We start from the raw sequence: 21,389 nt of genomic DNA on the forward strand, positions 1-21,389 counted from the left end.
GGAGGGACACAGGTTATCACACTTGTCTTCTCTTGCCGTCGTCTCACGCGGTCTCAGAAACCTCCGTTCATGGACCGCGTTCTGACATCAAACATTATTTTTGTCACTTTGACATTTTTTCCCCCTTTTCCCGAGACGGGGTTTCTCTGTAGCTTTGGATCCCGTCCTGGAACTCGCTCTGTAGACCAGGCTGGTCTCAAACTCTCAGAGATCTGCCTGCTTCTGCCTCCCGAGTGCTGGGATTAAAGGTGTGCGCCCCCAATGCCCAGCTTGAAATCTAATGAAATAAATAAGGGTCAAAGTGCCTGTAAAATGTTTTCTTACTTGGATGCCACCCAGTATCAGTACCTCCTATACTGATTTTTGCTACTTACCAGCATGGATGTGTTCGAATACTTTTTAAAATGTATTCCTTGATAATTTCATACAGTATATACAAAGTATCTTGATCATTTCTACTCCAACTCCACCCATCTCAGTCTCCCCCAAACCCCAAGTCTTCATGCCACTCACAGCCCCACAGCCTTCCTGTCCTCTCCTGACTTTGTTCTTTTTTTTTTTTTTTTTTTTGTGACCCAATTCGTCTGGTCTGTCTAATCAGTACTGCCTGCTGGAATGTTGATAATCTTGCTGGCTTTAGTTTGTTCAGGTCTTGCTCAGGGAGCTGTAGCTACAGTGAATCTATAAATGCAAGTCATGTCCGGAAGACAGCAAAGCACCCCAACCATGCCCCAGCTCTCGAATTCCATCTGCCCCTCTTCCCTGAGCAGTAGAGGGGGGAGGATTGGTATATATAGACGCCCTGTTTGTGGCTTAACACTAAGTCACTTGTCAGAATTTTGATCAGTCCTGACTCCATAGTAACTACTGCTCAGTGCAGAAAGCAGGGTCTCAGGCCGAGGTCAACACTCATCTATGACTAGAGACATAAATATTGAGAGAGCAAATTGACAACATCCCCTTTAGAAAACCCACAGTGGTAGCCTCCCCACCCCACCCAGGCTCCATGACCTCCACAGCCATGGGATTTGACTAGACTGAGCATACTAGGCATGTCTTCTTTCCTACAGAGTAGGCCTCATATCCAACCAGAAGGTAGTTGGTTGTCTATAACCTCCATGCTTCTCCTGCACCACTGGACACACTTTTTGCCTGGTGGTTGTAGTATCCAGGGTTCACTACTGGGTGAGTCCATTGATGACCTTTTTCCCCTGGTGGCCTGTGTAGCATCTCAGAGCACTGAGAGCTAGCCCACAGGTGGGAGTTTTCAGTGAGTCCACTTTGATTTCTCTAGGTCTGTGTAAAATGTGTACCTTCGGCAACAGGCAAGAACCATCTAGCTACAGCAGGCGAACAAAGCCGTTGCTTTGGGGGCCTCAGGGCCTCCCTGACTAATAATTCACAGGAAGAACCTAGCACCTGGCACTTGGATTCTAACTTAAAAACCTATGTCTTCTCAGCGAAGGGTTGTCTGCCTATTCTGGGTACCTGTGTTCAACCGACCGACTCTTGTTTCTTCCTCCTCCTGGCCCTGGGCAACCAGGTTTCTGTTGTGCCCCATGTAATTGCTAAAAGAACTTCTTAGGCAAAGTGTGCAAACCAATACAGAGTATTTCCCACAGCCTCTTGTGACAAGCTTCTCAAATTCACCAAAATGCTCATTCAACACATTCCTCTTGAGGACTTACTATGTCCTTACTATGACCAAGCCGTAGTCAGCTGACCTTAGAGTCGAGGAGTTAATCACTCTTGGAATTTCAGAGTTTGTAGAGCTTTTTCAAGAAAAGTGCACAATTAGCACTCGAAGTGGCTAATATTGGATGACATCGGGGTTCAAAGGACACTCTGAAGGGCTCCAGGTTCTTCTTTTTCCAAAATAGGGAACTGATGAGAGACAGCTTCAGAAGAGCCCAGGACTGCAGTGTGTGTGTGTGTGTGTGTGTGTGTGTGTGTGTGTGTGTGCATTTCCAAGAGAGGAAGCAGGCTGGTAGAGAGGTCACATTATCATTTTGTTCCCGAGGATCAGGGCTCCCTACTCTCATAACATGGAATTTTTGTCTCATTTGCATAATATGATCTGTGATCTTTATTTTAGTTGGTCTGTGTATGCACCTGTGTGTGGGGGGGTCATGTATGTATGTATGCCCATTCAAGTCCAGAGATGAACCTAAGATGCCTGTCCTCAACATGGTACCCTTCTTTTGAGATGGGGGGTCTCTCGCTGGCTTTGAACTTGGGGATTAGATCAAACTGACCAGGGATGTCCCTGTCTCTACTTCTCCGTTCTTGAGATTACAAGCATAAGCTACTCCGCCGTTTTTATCCTAATGGGGTCCTGGGTGGAACTCAGAACCTCATACTTGCATGGCTGCTACAAGCAGGAGACAGAACTGACACATTTTCTCTCTCTAGTCCTGGGGGGGGGGATGTAAATAAACCATTTCCTTTTATCCATTAAATTTCCTGTTTGCTTGTTTTTGGTAGAACGAAATGATGAGCAATGGGCCTGAGATCCCGTTTATTATCATGGACAGAGGCTTCCAATGGCAAATATTCCTATTCATACTATGTTCAGACTGTGCACATTGCTGGAACCCTGCAGAACATAGTTGGGCTCTGCTCAACAAAGCTCCAAGTACCTCCCCCCTCCCCTACTGTGCAGGGGAGAGGAGCAGGTCCTCACTGAGGTGTTCTGTCAGAACTGTGGGGCCCAGAACAAAAGAACCATCACTGACACACAGGTCCAGGAGTGACTTACACTGGTGAACCAGACCCTGGCATCTGCTTTTCAGCTTCCCTTTTACTATACCAAGAAAGCCGTGCTAGGAGCTGGCCGTGGTGGCACACAACTTTAATTACAGCCCTCTGGAGGCAGAAACAGGCAGATTTCTTCAAGTTCAAGGTCAGCTGGGTCCACACAGAGTTCCAGGACAGTTAGGACTGCATAGAAAAACACTGTGTCAAATAAATAAATAAAACAAAATAAAGGCAATGCTAGGCACCAGATCTTGCAATGCATGTTTGTTCTGAACAACTTTAAATTTTATTTTATTAAATAAAAAACTGTAAAAACACAACTATAAGATTTGCAATAAACAGAGAAGTTAAGTACAAACTATTGTATGTGAATGAATTATTATATAATTGGCAGTATCAACACTAACTACAAAATGTTTATTTCCACAGTGAGAATAGGAGGAATATTAACATTAAGGAGTAAAAAATTATTTAAGCTGAATATATATATTCACAATTAAGAATAGCTTTATATTGAAGAGAATTTTTAAATAATCAGTCCAGTCCAGCCCTTACAAGGCTGATATTTGTATTCAAGGAGACCTGGAATAAAAGATGGACATTTAACACTACAGCGGTTTCAGTCAACTTCCACGAAGGAGGCAGATCTCCTTAGTTCCAGAAAAAAACAAAAAAATGACTTTAAATGAATGCCCATGACACCCTTCTCTAGCATTTCTGCAGAGCAGACTCCATTGGCTGTACTCCGTACTTCATATGGATCATGAAAGGTTGCAGGGCAGGCTGGGCAGGGGGGGGGGGGAGCCGCTATAGTAAGCGCTTGTGCAGGATTTCCCACACCATCTTCCTCCTGAACAGGGGCATGTGCTGCTGAGGGAAGGCGAAGGCTTGGCCTCTGGAAATATAATCTGCTATTTACAGGCAAACATCGCACAGTTGCTCCCATTCCTCTGCTGAGGGATCTCCTGCTGTCTAGCTGTGTTGCTTCCGCTATAAATGGTTCTGGTTCGGATCAGTATCGCTCCGGGCTTTGCTCTCATCCTGCAGATACTGGGAAATCATCTGGAGGATGTCTGCTCTTTCCTGCCCCATCTAGTCCAAGTAGATAATGTTCTTTTTTCTTAGGTCTATTGCCACCAGGCTCCAGTGCACATCCAGGTGAATCGGCACCAGAGTAAGTTCCTTTGCAAAGAGGTTTACTGCCTGGGTCCATCTTTTGATTGAACTGTAGACCCCACACTTTAATGTGGTGTAAAAAAAAAAAAAAAGGTGCTAAATTCATGAGCTGACAGATATCCTTGGTTTTTATTTCTTTCCATGTGAAGATTCATGTAAAACTTGATGACTTTGTCTAGGAGCCACCGGCTGTCCTTTAGTGTCTGCATGTCTCCTAGAGTAATTTGCAGTTTGAAGGCACGACTCAAGATCTCATTTTCTGGCCTTGGGCCTAGCACACTACTGATTTCCTTTTCCATGTCTGCTGTGACATGAGGGTCATGGTCCAGCCTCTGCCCTTCTCTTGGTTTGCAAGAGCCTTTTCCGTGGCCTCAGGAATAGACATTTTGCTGTAGAGAATGTCACTGCTGATATGATATTGTCTATGCAGATTTGGGCCTGGGCCCCTCCCAGAAAGCCGGGCTGGGGTAGTGTCCCCTGCTGTCATCTTTGAGGTTTGCTTCAACTGTCTCCTCTGTATCAGAAATTTTCTCCTCTGCACACCTCTCAGTTCTGACTGGTTACTGATCTCTCGTGACAGCACAGGCAGATTGTTCTGCCCCAGCGTGAGTTGGTTCAGAATTGTGAATCTGTCTTTCTCACGGCCTTTTACCTTCAGGGTGTCTGCGGGGCTCGTGTGAGCGCTGTGAGGGTCAGAGCTCGCATGATCACCGGGTTGACGGTGTACTTCTCCTTGTGGTGTTTCTGAACACCTGCCTCTATGTTGCAGTAGGGGTGCCTGTGACCTTTGCCACCATCCACAGACGTCTCCTCTGCCTGGGAGCCTTCGGCACACTCTTGGGGCTTTAGCTGTAATGAATCCTCTTCCTGGGGTTTCCGTACCTGACCCTTGCCGGGTTCTTCACACCCAAGCTCAATTTCACCCTGTTCCTGCTTCACCCTCTTGAGGGGCCGAGCTGGCTCTTGAGTCTGCACACTGGTTCCTCTCTCTTCCTGACATTTCCCTGGATGTTCCGGGTTCATGGTTCCACGCTGCTGGCGAGGCTGCCATATACAGGGACTGCTTGGGTCGCCTTTGCTCCGGTGTCTGCTGTGGTGCAGCCTCCTGATTGCCAAGTCAAAGAGCGGGTCACCAGCAGTCTCGGTGGGTGCTCTTGGATTGCCCTCTTGATGGCTGAAGGATCGCCTAGTCCACTCGGAGCATCAACTCCACATTGGACATGTGGTCAGAACCACAGGGCAAAGAGCTCAGGTTTCCTCTTTATCCGAGGAGGCCACCTTTAATGTTGGGGTCAGTCGCAATGAGGGGACAGTGTGGTTAGTGACAATATCAAAGATCACTTTTCCCTTGGTGAATGAATCAATCTAACATTGTCTTTAAGGTGGCAATTCTCCAGCACCACCAACTGTGGAAAACTCAGGGTTTGAAGAAGAGTTCAGGCTCTTTTCCTGCAGAGGTCATCGTCAGGGGTGGGGTGGAGAGTGGTACACAACTCGGAAGCCTCGAAAATTGTGCCAGTCCACTTAGGACCCCAGGTCTTGGCAGCCAAGAAAGCCAGTCCCACACTGATGCCTTGCCTGGGGGTTGTCCGGGCTCGGGTCTTCTTAGTGTGATGCGATTTGACAGATCGAGATTCAATGTTTGTTCCTTAGGTGGTGGGCAGAGGCCCCGCCCACAGCCGGCCACGTCCAGGGTCTTAAAGCATTCTCTACCAAGGGGCACCCTTCTCGTAGTCCGTTCGGGTTCCAGTGGCCAAAGCAATTTCAAGACCAATCTGGAGCTCAGAGGTGCAGAGGGTACCTCTGTCTTCACAGGGCGAGGTCCTCCAGCCTCTGTCTCTTAATGCTGTGATTGACAGGAACCGCCGCCCTAATTTTTTATGTGAGAGCCGGAGATTTAAACTCAAGCCCTGATTCATGTACAGAAAGCACTTGATCTATCGAGCTGTTTGCCCAGATGTGCCGATTCTCTCCGACATCTGGCTAAGCTGCAATTTCTGCCTCCCCTCCCCCCCCCCCAGTCACCTGACAGCAACAATGGATGTAAAAGGGGACACTTGTATCTTCATCACTTTTCTATTGCAGGGATGAGTACCATGACGAGGCAACTCATCAAAGAAAGAGTTTATTGGCTGGTGGTTTCAGAGGGTGAGTCCAGGACCATCCTGGGCTGGAGTAGCAGCTGAGAGCTTACATCCTGAGGCAACACGAAGTGCAGAGAGCTAACTGGGAATCCTGTGGGGTTTTGAAACATCAAACCCCACCCACAGCGACACATTTCCTCCAACAAGGTCACACCCCCTAGTCATTTCCAACCTGTTCCACCTGGGAACTAAACTCTCAAATGTAAGAGCTGATGGGGGCCATTCTCATTCAAACCGCGTCTGGCAACATTTCTTCCAAGTTTCTATTGATTAGAACTAATTTTTCATAGGAAAGTAGGTAATTGGTTGGTGTTTCCCCCCAGTTTTTATCTTCATTCAGTTAATCAATTCACAAAGTATTAATTACCTATACTGTATCAGGGATTGATGTAGGGTGGTGGGCGTATTTTGATGAACAAAGTTGACAAAAATTGCTGCTCTTAGAAGTTTAGATTCCTGGGCAGTGGTGGCTCATGCCTTTAATCCCAGCACTCAGGAGGCATAGGCAGGCTGATCACTGGGAGTTTGAGACCAGCCTGGTCTATAGAGTGAGTTCCAAGACAGCCGAGGGTACACAGAGAAATCCTGTCTTGGAAAGCAAAAAAAAAAAAAAAAAAAAAAAAAAAACCAACACAGCCCCCCCCCAAAAAAACAATAAAGGGAGTTTAGAGTTAGTCACAGTTCTCTGGAAGAGTAAACAGTGCTCTATCTGCTGAGCCATCTCTCAGCTCCTCTGGTACACGGTTAAATTCTCTACGCATAAAGTTATAAAACTTGTGCTTTTATAACCCCGTTTGCTTCAATTTCCAATTATTTTGGTGGTGGTGGTCAAGGGCAACAGGTTTGAAATCACGGGGTCAGGCTGTGCCCCAAGTGTAAGAAGTGTGTATAAACCTGAAACCTGCCACTGTTAGCTAGAAACCCTGATGTCTCCTCAGATGTCAGATAGTTACAGCGTTAGATGGAAGAGTATTTATGCCTAATGACAGGCAGACACTAATAAAAGTCCAAGTTATTTATCCGTGTGTGTGTGTGTGTGTGTGTGTGTGTGTGTGTTCTAGTTAGCTTTGTGGTAAGTCGTCCAACCTCTTTGTTCCAGAGGAAAAGCGAAGACACCACAGGATTAAAGTCAGTCAACCTTACTGAATTCACAGAGTAATCTACGGTGATGGTATCAACATTCTTCTGAAGTCTAGTGTAAAGATAAATCTCTCGGGTTGGCGAGAGGGCTCAACAGGCAAAAGCCCTTGTCAAACAAGCCTGGCAAGCCGAGTTTGAACCCCAGAAAAAAAGATAAGTTTCTCATAAACTTGATTTTACCATCCCAACCAGCTCTGGCAAGTTTTATTAGCTCGGCCAAGGCAGGAAGGTTTATTAAACCTTTATTCTGTGTCGTGGAATTCAATTGATCTTAATCCAGGTCATGGAGGGAAAAGATTCCCAACGTCATTAAAATCCTGGGGCATCAAGCCAGATGGTCAGAGTTTTAGGTTTCTGTGCAGCCTCCGGGCGGACGCTCGGGTCAGGTGGGAAGGCGGGTGGACCTGGGCGCGGCGCCGGGGATTTGAAGCCGGAACTCGGGCCTCCGCCCATTGGTTGGCATTTAGACCCCTGCCGGTCACTCTGCCGCCGGCGTGGCCGCGCCCTCCCGGAACTGGCGGGCGTCGCGGCGCTGCGAGCCATGGAGGTTCTTCCCGCGGGCGGGACGCGGGACCCGCTGCAAGCGGAGGAGGCGGCGGGGCACCCGGCGGCCGAGGGCGGCGAGGAACCGCAGCTCCACGGCCGCACGAGCCGCACGGCGTCCCTGGTGAGCGGGCTGCTCACCGAGCTCTACAGCTGCACCGAGGAGGAGGAGGTGGCAGCCGGCGGGGACCGTGCACCTCGGGGCCGCCCCCTGCGCAGCGACAGCCTAGATAGTTCCACCGAGACCTCGGGCTCCGACGCGTTCCTGGGCGGCCGCGGCGTGGGCGACTCCCGAGTGCTGCAGGAGCTGCGGGAGCGGCCGAGCCTGCGGCTCCAGATGCAGTACCTGCGGCGGAAAGGTGAGCGGCGGCGCGGGGACTCCTGCCCTTCTGTGCTACCTGCGCAACCTGTCCGCCTGCGCCATCTGCGCCCCCTGCCCGCCTGCGCCCCCGTGCCCGCCTGCCCCACCTGTCCGCCTGCGCCATTTGCGCCTCGTGCCCATCTGCGCCACCTGCCCACTTGCGTCATTTGCGCCCCCTGCCCACCTGCGCCACCTGTCTACCCCTGTTTGCGCTGTTTGCGTCCCCTGTATCCCGCCTGCCTGCACCACCTGTCCACTTGCGCCAGCGGCTCACCCGCTCATCTGCGCCACCTGGACGCCGCTGCCCTGTCGCACACCCGGGGAGTGGGGAGTTCCCCTTCTTCTGACTGTGGTCACGTACTGCAACACTTTCTCTGCGTCTATTTCTTAATGCCCAGCCCCTCCCCCTCCGCAGGTGTGTGTGTGTGTGTGTGTGTGTGTGTGTGTGTGTGTGTGTCTCAGAGCGTGGTCGAGTCTCCCCACCTCTCCAACGCCCGTCAGGTGTCCAAGGCTCGAGATAGTTTAGAATCTAACTCCACCCGAGCAGCTGTTAGGAGTAGTTCTTCCTTGTGTGCCAGAAGTTATCTGGAGGACGCTGGCAGAAGAGAGACTGACTTCTAGGGCTTTCCATCCCGCCCCCTTCCCTAGCCACTCGGATAGGGTTTAACTAGGGAGGCAGAATAATTCGATAATGCAGTTTCGCAGCAGAGCGTAAGTTCCCAGCAGCTTTGGTCTAATCTGGGTCTCAGGAGAGGATGGAGTGGAGAGTTTGAGGGCTTGGCCTTCATGGTGCATTAACTGTTGCCATCTTCCACCTTCCGGAGCGGGGAGCCTTGGTTTCCTCGGAGGAGAAGCTAATTTGATATTTCTTTTGTTATCAAGCTCTGAGGCTCACGTTCTGGCCGAGAAGATTATTTTTATTCCTCAATAATGACAGCTTACATTTCAGGCACCAGGACTAGTTACAGTTGTCTTTTTTTTTTTTTTTTTGCATAGATCGAGGGAAACTTCAGTTTATAAGGTGTAGTAAGGTGTGGGGAACAGAAGGCAAGCTTCCACCACCTTCTTCTGCAAGTATCGTCCTCATGCTAAATGGCCCTGGGAGGGTTGAAGAGAATTATATAGTGCTCGTGTACTTGCTGTATCCAGTCTAGCTGGTTCTAGAAAGAAAACAAACAAACAAACAAACAAACAAAAAAACAAAAAAAGAAAAAAGAAAAAGAAAAAAAAAAAGAAAGAAAAATAATAAATCTGTCTGCTTTCTCCTACCTGTGTAAATAGTTCTCAGGTCCCTTTTCCGATTTTCCAGCTTCCTATTGAAGTTGATTCCCCCCCCCCCTTTCAGCTGGAGTACTTTTTGCTGGAATTGGGCCCTTTTATATAACTATCCAACTGTGCTAAGCGTGTGTGTTTATGCCCAAATTCCTGCTACAGGGCAGTAGTTCAGACTCCAGCAGAATCAGTTTTGAAAATTATGATTTGCATTTCCTCCTTTGAGAGGTCTGTTCCTGTTTCATTACCAGGAAGCTCTGGGAACTGCTAATCTCCCTTTGCTAGAGGGAAACGGGGCAGCCCAGCCAAGTTTCCGGAGAGGTCCACAGTTTGCAAGTGGGCACCACCTGTGTCCTGTGACCAGCGCTGTGCCAATCACCCACCGCCCCCTGGGGAGCCAGTTTCTCCTGGTTTTCATCTCATGGCTAATCCGTCTGCCCTGCGTCCTCTCTTTCCCTGCAGTTGACATGTCGGGCGGACAAGATGCCCATAGTGACATGTCGTCTCTGTTGATGAGCATTGCTAGAACACAGTGGTTGGACCATCGGTGATCGAGGTCATTGTCTGCGGAAATAGCGCTCCCTGGGTTTGGTTGTTTTCAGACGATTCTAACGATAGTCTGAGTACTGGGTTCACTAGGGTTTCACATAACTCAGATACCCCGTGTATTCGTTCCCTTGTCTTACCGTGACAGCACCTGTCCAGCTAGCGTGTGTGGGTCTGTGGCTTAAGGGGAGCTTCTAAAGGGGACTGGAATGTGTGTGGTGAAAGGTTTGAGCTTTGGAGTCAGAGTCCCTGTTGACGTGTTACCACTATGTCTAGCTAGCTGTACAGCCTGGGGCAAGCTCTTTACCCAAGTTACTGTGGGTTAGGTGTTGAAGGAATGTTAGAGATAATCATATAAGGATAAAATTCCCTAGAGAGGAAATCGTTACTTAGTGAGAAACAGGGAGTTGACACCAGGCTGATTCTACCGGTGGTATGTTTATTACTGTGAGAGACATTTCTACCTGGGGCTCTGAACATGTTCCCATAAATAGTACATAATACAGAGAAATGCAGACTTGTAGGTCCCTTAAGAAACCCCAAAAATTGGCTGGGTGGCAGTGGTGTACTTGGGAGGCGGAGATAGGAGCATCTCTGTGAGTTCAAAGCCAGTCTGATCTACAGAGAGAGTCCTGGGACAGGCTCCAAAGCTACACAGAGAAACCCTGTCTCGGAAGAAGAAAGAAAGAAACAAAAAAAACAACACCCCCCCCAAAAAAAACCCATAAAAAATTAGATAGAGTTTTCACATTATTTCATATTGTTGTAAGCATTAGTTTTAAGACTACAGAATTATTATTGCTATTAATTTGTTATGGTTATTAGTTCTTTTAATTTTTTAAGGATTATTTTATGTGTTTGGGTGTTTAGCCAACATGTCTGTGTTCAATGTGTGCACCGTGCCTAACAAGATGGTGTCAGGTCCCCTGGAACTGGAGGGTACAGGCAGTTGTTAGCCAGGCTGTGTGCTAGGATTCGAACCTGATCCTTTGGACGAGCCAGTCAACAATCTTAACTGCTGCGTCATCTCTCCGGCCCAAGAATGTAGAATAATTTGATCCTTTTAGAAGAACTACATTTCCTGCCACGTACGGAAAGTTGCCGAGGATCTAAAGTGAAATTTATAATATAGAATAACTTGGGTTACCATGTTATTCTATATTGTAAAATGTGCTGATATTATTTGCTTTCAAATGACAATTGATAAAGTCGGTTTTAGCTGGTTTTCTACTTTTGTAGTGCTGGGGTTTGAACAACCAGGACCTTGCACACGGCGGGCAAGGCCTCTCTACCACCGAGCCTTCTTGCTTTTTGTTTATCATTGGTGTCTGTGTGTACATGTGTGCACACAGAGGTCAGAGGACAGTGCGCCTCCATGCTGCATTTTCAAATGGGTGCTGAGTTTGGTGAGTTAGCCTGGTAACTTTAACTGTCTTCCCGGCAGTTAAGTGCTTGGGATTGGACCTTACTTAGTTGTACTGTCTGGCTTTGAACTTGTGATCCTCCTGCCTCAGTCTCTTGAGCTGGTGGTGTTTTAGGCCTGCTAATTTTTTTGGCATTGAGAGGTAAATGGGCATCTGGAGCTGGTTATGGTAAAAGTAGGAGTCTTTGCTCACGTGCAGCATCAAGGGTACCATTTATCATGCAGAATTTGTCTTCTCAGTGGAGTGGGAGATGAATGGGCCATTCACTAGGCTGGAATGTCTTAGCTAACGATGTACAAGTTATCCTGGGTAAAATATAGAATTATTATTATTAGTGTGTGTATGTGTGCGCTGGTGTGTTTGGTTTCTTGAGACAGGATTTCTCTGTGGCTTTGGAGCCTGTCCTGGTACTTGCTCTATAGACCAGGCTGGCCTCGAACTCACAGAGACCTGCCTGCCTCTGCCTCCCGAGTGCTGGGATCAAAGGCGTGCGCCACAACTCCCCGGGGAACTAGTGGGTTTTAATGCGTTTCCTAGAAATACACCTTTTGATTAGTAGCACACTGGGGTTTATATCCCTCTCACGGGATGCATTCTCTCTCTCTTGATAGACTCCAGTGAGCTGAAGACAATCCTTCGGGAGCTAAAGTATAGGATCGGCATCCAGTCGGCAAAGTTACTCCGGCAGCTGAAGCAGAAAGATAGGCTTCTGCACAAAGTCCAGAAGAACTGTGACATCGTGACAGCCTGCTTGCAGGCTGTGTCACAGAAGAGACGTAAGTCTGGGGTATGAGATGTTGGTCCATCCTTTGCCACTCTTGCTGCCCGTCAAACTGCAGCAGGAACTGCTTTGCGATATTTTGAAAAGTTCTGCGACAGAACAAACAATACAGCTTCCTATTTTGTTTTTTAATTAAAAAGGAATGGGTCATGTCTAATGTTAAATCCTAGTATTAATAGTCACGATTTGAGGTCACACTTCACTCTGACAATGGTTACTGTTTATGCGAGACCAAGGGAGTTAGCGAGCATCGAACGGATGCAGCCTAGAGACATGTCCTTGTTCCCTAATCTCTTTACTCTGACGAGGATATTAAACAATCGCCCTAAGCAATGAGAGCCACTCACAGCCTGCTCTGAAATCCAAGAAAGGCAAAGTGTTTGGGCAAATGAAGCCTGCGTCTTGCATTGCCCACTTTAAGCTGAGAGCTGCCTAGCTTGTTAACTGAATTTTTTTAAAAAAAAGGGTTGTTCAGTCACTGAGCTGTCTTCATTGTTAGGTGTTAAAACTATTGCATTAATTTTGTAACTCTCCGTACAGTTGCATTGTGGTTAATTCTGCTAACCTGTCCCTGTTTTTTGTTTTGCTTTCTTTCTCGACACGCAGCGTGACTGAGTGGGGTTCAGGTATGGAAACACAGGCACAAGTGTTGTCCTGAGGGAATGTCTGGGGAAATTTCGTGGGCGCATGTCAGAGTGGCTTTTCCTTTTTCCTTTCCTCTGTCATAGTTTTATATGTAAACAGGTCAAAGTTTTTTTTTTTTGTTTTGTTTGTTTGGTTTTGCTTTAATTTCAAAATTAAGATGTGTCTGCTTCTGTGAAACAAGTTTCAGGACTTAATTAGTTTTCAGTAGTAGCACGAGGCGGTTAGAACCCATCTGATGGTGTGTGTTCTGCCTCTCTCATATGTTACTGTTTGCTACCCTTGACTTACTTACGGTCGTGACTGAGGGGTTTCTTCTGAAACGTATAAAGCTGAGTGCCGTCTGCTGATCCCAGTGCTATCAGGATGCCCACCCAAGAGGAATGCAGTTGAGTAGAGGGAATTTCCTCTGGGGGGCCTTATCTGAAGGGCTAGAGGAGGGTGGCAGAAGGGGCATGTGTGTGTGGATCTGCATGCATGCATGTCTACATAGAGTTGGCATGCACTATACGTCGTAACTTTTCATGGATTCTGACTCATTCAAAGGTGTTATGTAACAATCCCACCCCCACCTAATATGAGAGGCTGGTTTTGATCTTTTTCTTTCAACTTTGTGTCTGTCGACCTAATTATTAGCTTCTCTGCAAAAGCGTGGCGCTCTGATGTGTGGGGAAGACAGGAAGTCGGGCAGATGGGAAGAGGTGGAGCTTGCTGGACTCTGTGCTTACTGGATGGTAGGCTACAGATGTATTTGATTGACAGAAGGATTGATATTGGTGTCTTTTAGAGACACCAATCCTAGAGAATACTGGCTGTGCAGTTCATTTCTGGTAATGTGAATGCTTTAGAGTTACAGACTTTATACTCATTGTCTGCTGCCAGTGACTCACACTCTTTCTGTAAAGTCAACCAAGGGTAAGCACACCTGAGTTCTGAAGAGCCGGAGTCCACTGCCCTTCACAACAGCTGCTCTCACTTTAGCAGCGGCCGGCAATGGCGTATTCCAATGCATGTCCTATTGCCATAAAGAGATGCTGTGGCCAATGCATCTCAGAAAAGAAAGCATGTAATTGGGGGCTGGTTTACAGTTTCAGGGGGTTGGTCCATGATCATCATGGTGGGTATGGTGATGGAGCAGTAGCTGAGAGCTTACTTCTGGTCCACAAGCAGGAGAGAGAGACAGAGAAGAGACAGAAAGAGAAGAGACAGAGACACACAGAGACAGACACACAGAGGGAGAGACAGAGAGAGTCAGGGACAGAGGCAGAGATATAGACAGAAACAGAGACAGACAGACATAGAGACAGAGAGAGTCAGAGAGAGACTGACAGAGACAGACAGAGACTGAGACAGAGACAGAGGACAGAGAGTCACAGAGAGAGAGAAGCAGAGATGGACTGAGGCAGAGTGAGCCAGAAAGACATGCCCGCCCTGGAGAGAAACAGACATGGACAGAGAGAGACACAGAGAGGGCCAGAGAGAGAGAGACAGGGCCAGAGAGGCGGGGCTTGGCACAGGCTTTTGAACAAGGCTACCTCCTTCTATCCCTTCTTAACCATTTCACCCACTGGGGACCAAACATTCAAATATGCGAGACCATGAGGGCCATTCTCATTCGAACGCGCAGACATCGTCTGCCCAGTGGGGTGATCGATCCGTCTGCAGGCTTAGCGCTCAGGAGGCTGAAGCAGGAGGATCAAGATTATGGGATAAGCCTGGGCTACAATGCCAGACTCTATGTGAAAAAAAAAAAATCAAACATGAAAGAGGGTCAGGATCAGTATTTGTCTTATAGAACAATGTGTTTTCATTCTGTATCACCTAAGAATATTTTTAATAACCGTTTTAATACGAGCTAAAAATAGCACAGCTGTGATCATTTATTGAGTGCCTTTCTCTCTAATGGCAGCCCCTTTAGGCACATGGTATTAGAACACTGAGATTCAGCTAGTTTAACTATTTGCCAAAAGTCAAATTTCTGCTTGAGGAAGAACTGGAAGATAGCTGTCCCCAAGCGCCACGTTTTCCACCATATTCCACAAGCATCTCTCACCTCTCTCCCAGATGTTTGGTGTTGTTGCAGCATTGAGTTCTGTAATGATCAGAAAACTAAATAATCCCTGGCTTATACCACACACTGCTTTAGTCCTGCCTGCACAGGAAGGAAATGCTTATCTGGGCTGAACGATTGGATCATAGACACGTAGTTTGGCGTGCAGGAAAACCCACTTAGAGGCTTTAAGACAATGAAAGGAATCAAAGGAAATGTTGGGCCAGGAGGATCAAGGGTTTGAGGCCAGACTGTGTTATGTAGTAGTAAGACCCTGTCTCAAACAACAACAACAACAACCCCCCCCAAAAAACAATACAATGTCTCCTATGAAATTACCGTATTTAAGAAAACAGCATGGGGATGAAATGCCTTGATATTCTTGTTCTCCTTTTTGTGTACTTTGGAACAGCGAGTCAAACAGAACCTGACTCTAAGCTTAAGTGACAAACTGTGCCAACTACTACTGGCGATGCCTAATTATGAATCCAACATGTAACCAGTTATAAACACACACACACACACTCACACACTACAAAACCTTCTCAAAACTCCAAGCATGCAAATAAAACCAGCAAAACCAGTGGTGCAGGAACAGCACTTGTCGGACAGAGGAGGTATGTCTCCCACGTTTACCTAAGGGTGGCTGTTGAGACATTTACCTGTTTTGCTTTGATGGAGTTCCTTGTAACACACGTGTCTTACAAATGTCTCTCCCATTTATTTATTTATTTATTTATTTATTTATTTATTTATTTATTTATTTTGTCTTTTCACACACACAGCAAGTGAGCAACATTCCTAAGTGCTACGTATCAGATCTCACAGTCTTGTGACCTGTGCTTTCACAGAGTCCCACGATCAATAGGGCCTCTCGGGTGGTTAGAAGCTCCATGGTTGTTCTCATTGTGTGTGGGGGTGGTGGCGGCGGAGGCAGGGACAAGGTCTAATGTAAATCCAGGTGGCTTTGAACTCAGACTCATTATGTAGCTGAAGATGACCTGGAACTTCTTTTAATTTGTTAGCTCTTTGAATAATTCAGTAATTCGCACAATATATTGTGATCCTCCTATCCAGCATCGTTCTGTCTCAACTAACCGTCCTTTTAACCTCATGGTGAGGTTAAAACTTTTCATGTGACTCACTGAATTAGCGTTGCTGGTGTGAGCACGGGCGAGGGATTATTTACTGCAGCACGGGCAGCTTACCAGTGGCTATACCACTGATGAAAATGATTCCTCCCCCACCCCCCCATCGTATGCTAATATCTCCTTAGTGAGGGGTGGGGCCACGTGGTCTGTCTGCCTCCCTCAACCAGGAGAAGATGTTGAAGGACCCAGTGTCGAGTAGGTAACTACAGCTGCTGAGTTCATAACTGCTCTCCTCTGTGGAGTGGGCTTCAGATGGAAACGGGATTATTCCCGTAACAGTCATGTCATTGTCGCACCGCATTTTACCAGGCAGTTTGATTGCATGGCATGCATGCAGGGTCCATAACTAGTGAAGACTACTGGTGCCTCGCACCCACCACCTCGGCAGCGTTTAAGTAGAATGCAAGCTAGCCAGCAGGGGGCGGGGTTCCGGATCACTTCCAGTTTGGCTTCTCTGTGTGATCTTGCACTTTTCATCCACCTGTCTCTACCTCCCACGTGCTGGGGTGACAGGGAGGTGCCATCATGCCCCCGTTTATGTGGTGTTGCAGAGCAACACCCTGCCGGAGGAGGATGAGGGAGAAGGGAAGGGAACAAGGGAAATCGGACAGTGGTATTTGTCCAGGAGGTACAGGGCCGGCCGCCCCTGGATAGAGGAGACAGACCTGGCCCATAGGAAAACGGCGGCTCCTAAAGGCACGAGGGGAAAACCCTGTTAGTTCGAGGTGTTTAATTTTACGTGGACATGTTAATTAGGTGAGCCAGAGGGGGCTTCTGGCTGCTGGACTTCAATACTCTGATAGCTGGTCTTTGGTGGTCAGCCTCAGGAGGAGGAAGCGGACAAATATCGGGCAGAGGGAACGGGGAGAAGGGCGGGGCCGTGTGTGCGCTGCTCAGGCTGCCTTACAGCCCCTCCAGGGACTCTACCCCATCCGCAAGCAGGCAAGCATTAGTTCTGCACTGGACAGTAGCCGGACGTCTTTTAATTCAATTGAATTCTGGCAATGTCTACGTGGACAAAGGTACCCTCACTTCAGAATAACTCCCGTGTTGTTTCACCGGTGCTGACGAGGGAGGGGCTACATCCCCCGCCCCGCCCCTTGATCCTCATTCTCCACGCCCAGCCCGCTGGATGCCAGGCCCAGAGTCCTGGGGACTGTGGTGCTTTCCAACTTCCCTCCCTCCGTTTTAGATGTGACCTTCTGGGACTGTGGCGCCCTTGTCTACTTGCCAGTATGATTTACAGCTCCCGAACCTGCCACAGTTACCTACTCCTTTTCCACATTCCTTACAGGTTATGATTTTAAACACCCACTTTACTATATTTTTAGTGTGATTTTTTTCTTCTTCTTCTGGGAACTAGAATTAGATGCACTTTCCCCTCCCCCCATCTGCCTTTGTAACCCAGATGTACTGTGTGTGTGTGCATATGTGCGTGTTTGTAAGTTCATTTGGTTGATGTATAAAAAGAATCGAACATTTGGCATTTGAGTGTGGATTTTATCACCACCTTGTTAATACTGAACAGTTTGGAGTATGTTTCCAACATCTAATTAGCCCCGTTGTCTTCCCTGAAGTAGCGTAGCTTATGATTGGCTTTTTTAGAATCAGAACTAGAGTTTATTTCGAGAGACTTTAATATAGATTTTTTTAAAGCATGGAGATCAGGAGAAAAAGGTGCTTGGGGAAAACATATGACATACATACTTGTGTTTTGATTTGTTTGAGGCAGGACCTCCTTGTGTAGCTTTGGCTGTCCTGAATTTTGCATCACAGACCAGGCTGTAGGAAATCACAGAGATCTGCCTGGGCTTAAACGTTCACAGCAATTTCCCTTCACCAAGAAAACAAACAAACAAAAAACAACAACAAAAAACAAAACAAAACAACATTTGAGCATCTTGTAGCTAAGAATTATGGTCCCAATTTTCATAATTTACTCCAAGGTAACTGAAAACTCTCACGGTGTTTGGGCATGCAGTAAGATCTCTTGAATTTCTAATTTCTGAGCGATTCCTGTGGCTTTGAGACATTTGATATATTTTTCTTGTGACCTCATTTAAAAAGGACCATGGTTTTAGGAAAAAATGTTCTCAGGTCTTGGTTGTGATAATTTGGAGGTAGAGGAGAATTCAGCATGATTCCTCTTTACCCACAAGCCTTGATTGAACACAGTGAGATGAGCTCTCAGTTGGTGACACAATCAGGACTCCTCCGTTGATGCTGTCATTATCAAATACTTCCAGCAGGGGGAGCACTCTTAGTCTGTTATAAGAAGGGCATTAAAGTTTATGTTTTGTATGCTGCCTCCCCTGGGAGGTAAGACAGACTATAAACTAAAACCGAATGATCTGGAGCAGAGTACGACGTGGAAGGGTTGTGGGAGTCCTTTTTACAATCACCTTCTGTACCTATTGTTATTATTTTCGCATTTAGCTATGCTAGAGTACGTCTAGAAGTGGGAAGCTTCAATCCTTTTCACGTTAAAAGGAGCATTGCATTAAAACGTCTTTTCTAGACTGTGTGCATCAGAATGTCACATGCATTTGGGACTTGCCAGGCATGAATATAGACACTGGGAATAGGGCAATGAGCAGTATGTCCAAGATGAATAACCCCACAATTCAAAGCGCCTTTCACCATATCAATTGAACATGAATTTGAATACTCTTCCCAAAAGGGTAGGTTGCTGTTTTGTACTGCGATGAGCATTTTTCTTGTGTTGGATCTTGAATCTACAGCAGACTGTGTGATAATGGACACATACACTGGATGCTTACTTGTGGGAGTTTCAATACAGATCTTCAAATCCATTCTCTGCAAAGGATTGCATTGCTCTAACACTTTGATGTTTATTGAAGTCATTTGGGGATTTGAAAAAAAGATATTGATGTGGAGGAAACCTATGCATTCTTCCCGGTCCCCCTTTTCAAAACTGGGCTTCTCTGTATAACAGCCCTGGCTGTCCTGGCACTCACTCTGTAGACCAGGCTGGCCTCAAACTCACAGAGATCCACCTGCCTCTGCCTCTTGTGTGCTGGGATTAAAGGCGTGCGTCACCATGCCTGGTGGACTTTTCTTGTCAAATGCATCTGGGATGCACAAAGGGAACACACCGAATTTCATTACAGCCAGAGTGATGCCGTCATTTCAGAGTGTTTTTGCTAATGAACCGGGCTGAGAATTAATTAGGCCTTTTTCTGTCTTCCTGGTTCATTCCCTGGTTGGTTGGGACCCACTGCCCTTTCTTCTGGACACCTCCTGGCCTGTCTGCTATGCTTACTGCTATAGAGTACCAACAATATTTCATGTCATACATGTGTGTCTCTCCCTCCTAGGGGAGGGGCTGTATCAGTCACCTTCCCGGTTAGCATTTGTTACACTAAGAGTGCACCAATGGGTGTCTCTGAACATGTGTTGCACAGATGGACAGTTAGGATGGTTGGGAAGCGGGACTAGAGTTACCGTGTCTGTGCATGTGTGTATATAATGTGAAGCAGGTGACTTGGTCATGAAAGTAACACATGTCAGTGTTGAAGAATGGCACCGTGTCCCGTGTGGTCACTTCCCTAAGAGGGCAAGGGTGCAAAAGGGTTCCGCCGAGATGCAGACTTCTTAGTTTCTACACATGCTTGAGTTTTGTGGACTTCAATACCCTTGGCTTTTGAAGCTCATGGGAGCCACTTAGAATTCATCTTGTCCATGTTAAAGATTTTTATTTTTTTATTTTTATTCGTGTGTGGGTCTGGGTGGGGGATGCCCTAGAGCTGGGGTTGAGTCCGTTGTGAACTGCCTTTCTTGGGTGCTAAGAACCAACCCCAGGTCCTCTGCAGGAGCGTGCACTCTTGACTGCAGAGCCACTCTTCAGCCCCCAACTTCCTGCTGAACATAGGACGTTCGTTAGTGTGCGTCAAATGCTTTCTTAGATAGGGTTAAAGAGATTGCAGGCAAGGCTATGATATAGTAAACATTTACCTTATGACAGTGTTAGTACAACCTTTACACGTGGGTGGAGAGGAGAGAAGGAAAGAATCACCTTCTGAGGTAGCAGGATGGCAAGAATAGGTCGTTTTCAGAACATCTTTCTACAGTAGCTTTATGCCTGTGTGCACCTGACCCAGTCTCATTCCCCAGTGGGAGGAGGGAGGTTTTTTTTTCTTTTTTTCTTAGTTCTGTAGGCAGACTTTTCTTTTCCTGATCCCCAGTTCCCAAATAAGTGGCATGGAGACTTATTATTTATAAATGTTAGCCTGATAGCTCAGGCTTATTACTAACTAGCTCTTACAACTTAAACCAACCCATTTCTATTAACCTATGTATTTGCCACACGGCTTGTGGCTTTACCTGTCCCCCAGCATGTCTTGCTCCCTCTGCATCTCCTGGACACTCCTCCGGCTCCCTCTGCATCTCCTGGACACTCCTCCGGCTCCATTCTCCTTCATTTCAGCATCCTTAGTTTGGTTTTCCCACCTGTACTTCCTGCCTGGATACCGGCCAGTCAGCTTTTTATTAAACCAATTCAAGTGACAACTCTTTACAGCGTATAAAAGGATTATTCCACAGTAGTGTTCTTTGCATTTTTGCTACTGACATTTTACTTTCAATGAGTGATTTGCCACTGAAGAATAATGTCATATTTTTTTTTTCCTGGAAATGGTATGAGCAAGTAGCTGTTCATAATGGGCTATATATAGAAATCTATTTTGATGTTGTGTGTTACAAAAGGAGACTTCCCCATGTATTTCATGCCTAGCTTACTCAAATTTCTTGTGTGTATTTGGGTGCATGTATGTCATTCAGCTTGTTATTAACTAACTAAATAAATAATTAATTTTGAGTCTCTCTCTCTCTCTCTCTCTCTCTCTCTCTCTCTCTCTCTCTCTCTCTGTTTTTCCAGACAGAGTTTCTCTGTGTAGCATTGGCTGTCTTGGAACTCGATCTGTAGACCAGGCTGGCCTTGAACTCACAGAGATTCACCTGCCTCTATCTCCCAAGGACCAGATTAAAGGTGTGCACTATCACTGCCCATCAAGACAGAGTCTCTTGATGATCTAGAACCACAGATTTGGATAGGCTATCAGGTCAGCAAATCCCTTCAGCACTGGATCACATGTATACACCATGTCTGGCTTTGTTCTGGGGACCCAGGGCTGGGACTGCATGTATGCACTACCATGCTTGCATTTGTCCTGGGGCCCAGCTCAGGTCTCAGGGTTGTGCTGCAAGTACTTTACCAAATGAGCTTCTCCCTAGGCTCCCCGTCTCATTTCCTCTTCCAGTATGGCCTTCTCAACACACTCACAGGAAAGGGCTCGTTCAGGACATAGCAGTAACGTGAGATGTTTGACTGTGATCATCTCCTAAGGCTTTGGTCGCAGGTGGAGGTTGCTGTAGATGGGTAA

The 21,389-nt window shown here is 46.9% G+C and overlaps 1 protein-coding gene and 1 pseudogene across 1 annotated transcript in view; one reads left to right on the forward strand and one right to left on the reverse strand.

The window, feature by feature from the left end:
• Positions 1-3,564: 3,564 nt before the first annotated feature.
• LOC127215778 (sentrin-specific protease 2-like) lies at positions 3,565-4,420 on the reverse strand (annotated as a pseudogene).
• A 3,323-nt stretch (positions 4,421-7,743) lies between these two features.
• The window catches only part of Tbc1d30 (TBC1 domain family member 30), a 64,806-nt gene continuing 51,160 nt past the window's right edge, over positions 7,744-21,389 (forward strand). Inside the window, exons 1-2 of the mRNA XM_051176174.1 lie at positions 7,744-8,119; positions 11,975-12,139. Of these exons, the coding sequence (XP_051032131.1) occupies positions 7,759-8,119; positions 11,975-12,139 (526 nt within the window). The 5' untranslated portion in view covers positions 7,744-7,758. The remainder of the gene's footprint in view (positions 8,120-11,974; positions 12,140-21,389) is intronic.

The sequence above is a fragment of the Phodopus roborovskii genome, unplaced genomic scaffold (genome assembly GCF_943737965.1).
Source record: "Phodopus roborovskii unplaced genomic scaffold, PHOROB, whole genome shotgun sequence".
Taxonomy (NCBI): Eukaryota; Metazoa; Chordata; class Mammalia; order Rodentia; family Cricetidae; genus Phodopus; species Phodopus roborovskii.